The following is an 8,522-nucleotide window of genomic DNA, read 5'->3' on the forward strand; positions in this document are numbered from 1 at the left end:
AAATCTGATTTTGTTATCACATATAATATGTGATTATTAAAAAGGGAAAAGAATTTTAAGTAGTTTGTAATTGGTTCATGGGAAGAATACAAGGATAGTGGAAAGAATCTAAAAAGATTATCCATTTTTCAAATAAAGAAAAATCTAAGAATAGATATAAATGGGAAGATAGATCCAAAATATGTTGACAAATTCCATGTCTCTCTCATCCCATGTCAGTTAGTACTAATTATTCTTCTCTCTCTTTGTACAGAGACACAGTGGCCCCACCAGATCCAAAATACTCCATCCTTTCCGCATTTCGATTTTTGCCTTGACTTTGGACAATCTAACAAGCATCCTTTTTTCTTGGCTTTATCGACTCTTTTTTGTAAAGTTCCAATTTTTCTTTGAGTTAAATTTTACTCTTTTTGAGCTATCTCCTCTTTCTGGTTGATGGGGTTTCTTGGATTCCTTTGGTGTTAGCTAGGAGCTGGAGCTAGTGTTGAAATGAGTGATATTTTGTTGGTTGTATTTTGAGTTGAGCATTTTAAAAGACTTGGTCTTAGGTAATTTCTTGAAATTCTCTTCATTGTCTTAATTCTGATGACAATCTTAGTGGATTTCTACTGTAAAGGTCCTGTTTTTATATGTTTTATCCTCTCCTTGTTGTATCTGTTTGTGTATATTTGCTGTATTGGGATGGTGGTGGTGTTTCATCTCTCTTCTCTTTCTATTTTTTAAGTGTCTTGTACTTGTCTCTGCGTTTTGTGACTGTTGATTTTGTCTTTGGATCTGTGCATTGTGATCTTTTTACCCTTTTCAATGATTTTGTTCTGAATTTTGGTTTCAAAGTGCTTGCATTTTCAATTCTTATCTTAAGACTATGATGTATGTTTTCAAGTTTTTGAGGTCAATTCAGGTGGGGTTTTCTGATGTTGTCTCCAACAAGTTCTTAATTACTCTAATTGGGTGTTTCAAGGGTACCACTGTGATTTTGTTTTTTTTTTCAAATTGTGCCTGCTTTTCTTTTTCAATATCTGCTGCTAAGGCTACACTGTTAAGTGCTTTCCCTGTTTATTGCTTGCTGAATTGTTGTGTGCTTCCACATTTCCTTCATTTACTTTGTAAATTGAGTTTTGGATGAGTTTACGGATCTTGCTATTCGGCTTTATGTTTTTTGAACTCACTTGTGACAAATGACTCCGATTGAATCTGAAACAACCACGAAATGCTATATTTAAACATGAAAAGTGATGAACAACTTTTCATTCGAAAACCAATTCCTCATGCCAATCAAGTATAGCCTTAATTATACTTCATTACAATTTCTTTGTCGCATGAGAATTGTCAGAAAGGAAAATAAAGGTTACCTTACTTTACATATGTGCAGATGATGCTCTTTATTAGTCAGGAGTGACTTCTGTTAAAATCTAAATCAAGTACTTGCTTCGTTAGCAAATTTTTGTTCCAAGAGAAAGAAAAGGGTCAGTTTTAAGGCGCTAACACTAGTTTGAAGCACATATATACATCTCCATCTGATAGTTTGAACTTAGCCGAATCTCTTGGATGCTCTATCAGAATTAGTATTTCATGCTTCCTTTATCATAGCCCAAATATGACTCTGTATCCATTTTGAAGTGGAGAACACAATGAAGAATTTTAGCATGCGTCCTTTAGTTTAATATGAGATTGCATATTCATGACAACAGTTGAACTTCTTCTCGATATAATGCTCCTTGTCACATGAAACTCATAACATGACAAATAAATCTTTTGGTGTTGAGTACAAGAAAATTGTTATAATAGTTTACTGACAATTGTTGGTCACTCTTATGAGTCCAAAAACATATCCTTAAGTTCTCAATATCTGTGATGCCAATTTATCTTCTATTTTTCCTTCAAATTCTGCTGTGAAACCTTTAATGAAACTGATAGATTCATGCAAATTTGTTTTGCTTGCAACACTGGAAATTCTGCTAGATTTTTTGGACGGCTTAACTTTGTTTATACCAGAGGAGAGAAGGGAAAGGGAGAAAATAAAAAGAGGAAAATGAGTGTAGTCGTCCATTTTTGTTTGATTTGGGAAGCAAATAGGAGAATGTTGAGAAGAAAATAAACTATCTCCTTTTGGAGTCTTGAAGGAGAGAAAAAATACATCAATTAGAAGACATCTTGAGAGTGGGAAGTTTTCATCTCTCTCCCTCGAAGTAGGGAAAGAAGCATGCGCGACCACTTTGCAAGCACTTCATTACATGCAGTTTTATTAGTACTTAAAAGTGGTTCCCAGCTTTTTATGTTATCGTTGAGCATAATGTGCACTATCGTGTTTTATTTGCATGTTACATTCTAAATTCTATAGCGTTTTGTGTTTCAGGGAGGGTAGAAAGATGCAGTGCACTGGATATTTCCCAGAATATTACGACCCAAGAGATCATAATGCAGCCTTGAGTGGTAATTCATGGTCAAAATCCCACAATGATATTACCTGGAACAGTAGCAGAGGCTTCAATATTTCATTGCCTCAATTCATGGTGAACCAGAACCAAGATTTAGTTCATCAAAAGGAAATATTGAGACAGATGATACTCAAGCATGAAGCAACGTTTAGATATCAGGTATACACCTGCGCTGTTTAGTGTCATTGAAACAGATTATAGTCATCTTCTACAAAAGTGTCTATATTTGACTGAATCTTCAGTTTGTTTTTTATGTAAGTGAATTATACTTATATATACCTATTCCTGTTCTCATGTTTTAAAATAAACCTTCTGAGATGTTACTAGATTTGGTGATTCTTCTTCCTAGATTCTTTCTCTCCATTTCATTTTTTTGGTTGACAAATCTAGTTATTCAGCGAGGATTCATATTGCCGACCCCAACTTACTTGGGATTGATGCATAGTTGTTGTTGTTGTTGACGAATCTAGTGTATGCCTGCTATATGTAAGTTTGCATTTAGTTTCTGATCAATTTTTGGTCTTTCTCAATGATAACCTTGAGAGAGTGCTTCATTACTTGGTGATTCACTAAATGCATCATGATTGAGCAGATATCTAAATGTGTGCTCTTCAGGTTAAGGAACTCCATCGCATATATGGAAGACAAAGGGAATTAATGGATGAGATTAAAAGGAGAAAACTAGTGGATGACCATTTACACTCGCAGTCCGAGTCAAATACATTTATGTCTCAGTTAAGGTCCGAAATTTTCGGAAAAACCTATTGGCCCATAGTAAACCTCACAAGCATCGAGCCATATGTACCAAGTAAAGAAATGTTTCAAGAGTCTTCTAATTCTACTGGTAAGACTGTGCAACAAGGCGGTGATTATTTTTCAGGACGAGATGTCTCAAAAGAACACAACTTATCATCATCAAAGAGCAATATATCAAGAAAGAGAATGTTGGATCTTGAAGTTCCAGCAGAAGAATACATTGACAATGAAGAAGGGGAGCCATTTGAAGTGGAAAATCCTGTTAAAAGGCCCAATATTATGATAGCAGAGCTTCAACCTCAATGTTATTCTAAAGTCAACTTTGGAGATTCATCAATTTCTCTCTCAAGTTGCAGGGGCACTTCTCTTTTGTTTGACCTAAATGAACCCGTACAGCCTGTTGAATCAGAGTGGCAGAATTCTGCATTTGAATGTGAAAACATTCACCAGCAAATCAGGGAAAATACATGTGAACACATCGCTGCTGTTAAAGACAATAAGGTCTCTAACTGCACTAGTTCAGGGAAAGGCATGGACTTAAATTTGACACCTCCTAACCATTTGTCTGAATACCAGTCTGCGTATACCTCCAACATTTCCCGTCTTAATTTCCCTGAAGGAAGAAATGTAGAGATTCATAAAAATTCTGAGGTTTTTGACATTAGCGTAGTTCCTGATTCTACACCTGAATCTAGAAAATGTACCAGGAATAATCACCTTATAGCTGCTAGAATTGATAGCAAGCTTTCAACAACTAATATTTGCATTGACTTAAACTCTTGCATCAAAGAAGAGTTTTTATCGTCTAGTCCAAGTAAAGCAACGACGCCTACTGCAGAAAGAGATCTAGAAGTGGAAGGTCCTGTTAGCCCCGAAAATAAGGAGTGTTCTCCACCTAGAGGAGATTCTCAGGACATTATAATTGGTACATCACTCCATTTGTCAAAAGGAGGCCATAGTGACCTCGTCGAGGAAATTGACAAGGTTGCAGCTGATATACTTATTTTTATTTCATCATCTGCCGTTGGGGAGTATTCGAAGACTGCCATCAGTGAACCATCCGAAGCTTCTAATAAATGTCTAGGTCTGCTTGCTGAAGTTGCTGCTGCTTTGGCAAGATTTCCAGAGAATGAGGTTGAACAACACATGGAAGTCCATTTTGAGCGCGATGTACCTCTTTCCGATAGGAATGACTGCAGTCGGACTATGAAGCTTAATCTGAGAGATTCAGTACCTGCAGTTGACTCTCTTTTGCATCAGGCAAATGAAAAAAATATTTCTCCTAAAGCAAGTACGTGGAGGAAAACTCCGAGTAGGACGAGTTCCAGAGCCAGGAGACGGTCCAATGATGGAGAGAAAACAGTGTGCTCACTCCTGCAGCATACATTGGATAATACGAATGGCATTACAGACAGATTTTTGAAAGGCTGGGGGCTGACAAAAAAGCGGCAAAGGGCTCGGAGAGCTCAGTCTTATATTTGGTCGTCTTTTTCTTTTTTAGCTGATGAGTAATTTAATGGAGATTATGGTGATGACACCACCTATATTATGGATTCATAAGTTAAGTTATAGACTTAGTAGTACAGAAAGTTAATTGCTAGGATTAACATTTTTGTCTTGGAAATGTTATGTACAGATATTTAGCTGAGCATTCATACAAGATACTTTCACTTATCCTATGGAAATGTTCACATTTTTCTTTGATTTAGGATTCTCATTTTTTGACTTGTAAGTCTTTTAGGTTTAATTTCTTTTGATTTAGTATAAACACCAAGTACAGGTGTAAGTGTTTTCCTTTTCCTTTACTTATGGGCAAATTTCTTCTTTAGGTTAAGAGTCCGTTTGGATCAACTGACTGTAAATAGCTATAAGCTTGAAGTGCTGAAACTGAATTTTTAAATAGTATTTATGTGTTTGGATAGACGTGCTTAAAGAATGATAAAGGCAGAAGAAGAACTTATGTTATATTGATTATAAGGTTGGCTTTATATAGCCAAGTGTAGTACATAAAAGTTGTGAATAATGTAACAACTTAGAGAGAATCTAGGATACAGAAAAACCTATGTGAATAACAATCCTAAACAAAAGGAATTCGATAAGCACCAAAAGAGATATTATAAACAGAATAACAAAAAGTCCTATACAGAAGGAGATAACTTGTTACTGCTGCTATTACGCCCCCGCAAGTTGGCATCGAGGTCTATGACGCCCAACTTGGAAAAATGTTTATTGAAAATTGCTTGTGGAAGAGGCTTTGCAACTTGATCCGCAACATGTAAATGGGTAACTTCAAGTTGTTTGTGCTCAACATGCTCACGGACAAAGTGGAAGTCGATAGCCACATGCTTCATGCGGCTATGGAAAACAAGATTGGCACAAATATAAGTGGTGCTGATATTGTCACAAAGAACTCTCGGAACTGCAGTTAAAGGAAACTGAAGCTCTTGAAGAAGATGGGTGAGCCAATTAGTCTCGGAAACAGCAACTGCAACTGCCTGATATTCAGCCTCTGTAGAAGAACGAGAAACTGAACGTTGCTTCTTCGAAGACCATGAAATAGGAGAACGACCAAGATAGATAGCATAACCAGTGGTGGAGGTGCGATCATGAGGATCTCCCGCCCAGTCTGAATCAGAGTAAGCAAGCAGTCTACTGTCACTCTCTTTGGCAATGTGTACAGCATAGGAAGTAGTGGAACGGAAATAGCGGAGAAGCCTCTTAAGAGCAACCCAATGTGACATAAGCGGTTGATGCATAGCCTGTGATAACTTGCCGACATCATAAGCTATATCGGGACGAGTGAAAGAAAGGTAAGGAAGCTTACCAATAATGCGTCGGTAAAAAGAACCATCAACTAGATGATCATCAGGTGAGGGGTCAAAAACAACAGTAGATGTCATGGGAATAGAAACACCTTTGCAATTATACATCGCAACCTCATGCAGTAGGTCCATAGTATACTTTTGTTGAGAGAGAAAGAGACCAGTAGAGGAATGAATTACCTCAACACCAAGAAAGTAATGAAGAGGTCCTAAATCCTTCAGTGAAAAACGTTTCGAGAGAGCCTCAATGATATAATGAACACCTCGTTGGTGATTACCAGTCACTAAAATATCATCAACATAGGCTAAAATGTACACAGTGAACCCATATTTATGCAAAATGAAGAGCGAGGAATCAAATCGGGATTTAAAAAAATCCAAAGTAAACAGACAGTTTTTAAGTTCAGTATACCAAGCACGAGGAGCCTACTTGAGGCCATAAATTGCCTTTTGAAGACAACATACATGGGTAGGATTCTTAGAACTTTCAAATCCCGGTGGCTGCCGCATATAGACTTCTTCATCAAGACTACCTTGCAAGAAGGCATTGTTAACATCCAGCTGATGAACAGGCCAATCAAGTTGAGTAGCTATAGTTAGGACAAGATGGACAGTAGCAGGATTGGCTATTGTACTGAAGGTGGAATGGTAATCAAGTCCAGGACGCTGAGTAAATCCCTTGGCAACCAAACGGGCCTTATACCTATCAACAGAACCGTCAGGTTTATACTTAATACGGAATAGCCACTTACAATCCACTACGTTTTTGGAAGAGTCACATGGAACCAAATCCCAAGTCTGGTTGCGAACAAGAGCATCAAATTTGGCTTGCATTGCTGAATTCCAATAAGGAATTAGCTTGGCTTGCTTATGGGTCGTGGGAATTTTTTAAAATGAAGCAGTGGTTGTGAGAAATTGACGAGGTTTAAGACTATTAGTCTGTGATCGAGTGATCATGGGTGCATTTTGGTGGTTGGCTGGTTTGATTGGGTTTGGGTTGGTGGGTCTGACTGAATAGGCTGAGAGGATTCTGGTCGAGGTGGGGAAGAAGCCATTTGCGGCTGATGTTGTGCCGAAGCGGATGTAGAGTGGGACGGACCTGGATTTTGGCTTGGAGTGGATGGTCTTTCTCGTCTTTAATATGTGATAAGTGGTTGTGAGGGCAAAACTTGAGGTGCCAAGATTAAAGGATGAGAAGTAGTTCTCTGCTGTTGTGGAGCAAGTGTGGAAGGTGGAGAAGTAGGAGTCGAGGTATGAGGAGAAGGAATATTACCTGATTGTTGAGAGACACCATCAGAAGAAGATGTGATAGCTTGTGGGCATTAAGGGACCGTGGGCAGTGTAGTCACCGGTGGTGGAAGCTAATAAGAGGAATTTAAAGTTAAATTATTATCCTCTTTGGTTGGTTGTTCAATAGAAATATTATCCCAAGCTACATTATCCTTACTTATGAAATATGAAAAATATTTTGAAAAGGAAAAGTGTCTTCTAGAAAAACTACATCCCTGGATACATATATTTTGGAATTAACTGGATCAAAACACTGATGGCTATAAATTTATTAGAAAATCCTAAATAAATACATGGTGTAGATCGAGGTTCTAGTTTATTACTGCAATAGGGTTTAAGCCATGAGTAACATAAGTATCCAAAAACTTTGATGGAATTATAACTAGGCACTGTTTGAAATAGGATTTCAAAAGGTGATTTATTTTGTAAATTTGGTGTAGTCATTGTTGACATCCAATTTTGTCCCTTCTTTATTCCAAACTATCTCCTTGAGCTTCTAATATCATCAATGATGTAAGAATATTAATTTTACTATTTTATCCCAAAATAAATATAATTAGCATCGTTATTTTTTTTATTTTTTTATTGTTTAACACTATTGTCGTTATTTTTACTACTACTACTACTACTACTACTACTACTACTACTACTACTACTACTACTACTACTACTACTACTACTACTGCTGCTGCTGCTGCTGCTACTGCTGCTGTTGCTGCTGCTGCTGCTGCTGCTGCTCCTGCTCCTGCTGCTGCTCCTGTTGCTGCTGCTATTTTTATTATTATTATTATTAATACTTTATATCTCAAATAATTCTATTCAAAGCTAATCAACCAATAATGTTTTCCTTTACAAATTCATAATTATTTAAACACTAGCAAATTATTCCACACACCCACTTTTCTTTCCCATTATTTCCTCTGCTAAAACCAGAGAAACATATGTAATCCTCACCATTAACGTCCAATTTCAAGTTTTTTCTTCTACAACCAGTCAAAATTGAAGTCAATTCTTCAAAGTTCATACACACATTTACCTTTAGCTTCAAATTTTTTCAATGAAGAAGAACAAACCTTTAAAGCACAGCCCTAAAAAAGCTAGAGAAGCTGATATACCTTCTTTCGATTTGGGTGTATTATCACCACATTCACCCAAAAAGCATGAAAAATCGGCAGATGCAATTGTAGATAAGAAGCATAGTCTTTCTCCGCGTCAA

At 37.0% G+C, this 8,522-nt stretch overlaps 1 protein-coding gene across 1 annotated transcript; it reads left to right on the forward strand.

Annotated features, from left to right (window-relative positions):
• The first annotated feature begins 208 nt into the window (after nt 1–208).
• LOC104246272 (uncharacterized) lies at nt 209–4,868 on the forward strand. The gene is made up of 3 exons (XM_009802053.2): nt 209–548; nt 2,357–2,597; nt 3,054–4,868. Exons 2-3 carry the CDS (start codon nt 2,370–2,372, stop codon nt 4,704–4,706), a joined length of 1,881 nt encoding a protein of 626 aa, XP_009800355.1. The 5' UTR covers nt 209–548; nt 2,357–2,369; the 3' UTR covers nt 4,707–4,868.
• Nucleotides 4,869–8,522: the final 3,654 nt, after the last annotated feature.

This window comes from Nicotiana sylvestris, chromosome 6, assembly GCF_000393655.2.
Source record: "Nicotiana sylvestris chromosome 6, ASM39365v2, whole genome shotgun sequence".
NCBI classification, from domain to species: domain Eukaryota; kingdom Viridiplantae; phylum Streptophyta; class Magnoliopsida; order Solanales; family Solanaceae; genus Nicotiana; species Nicotiana sylvestris.

Excerpts from the sequence above, each read along its gene's own strand:
- LOC104246272 (XM_009802053.2), top strand. The coding sequence starts at position 2,370 with ATGCAGTGCACTGGATATTTCCCAGAATATTACGACCCAAGAGATCAT. Across the intron at positions 2,598-3,053 it reads AAGCAACGTTTAGATATCAG|GTTAAGGAACTCCATCGCAT; the intron begins GTATACACCTGC and ends TGTGCTCTTCAG.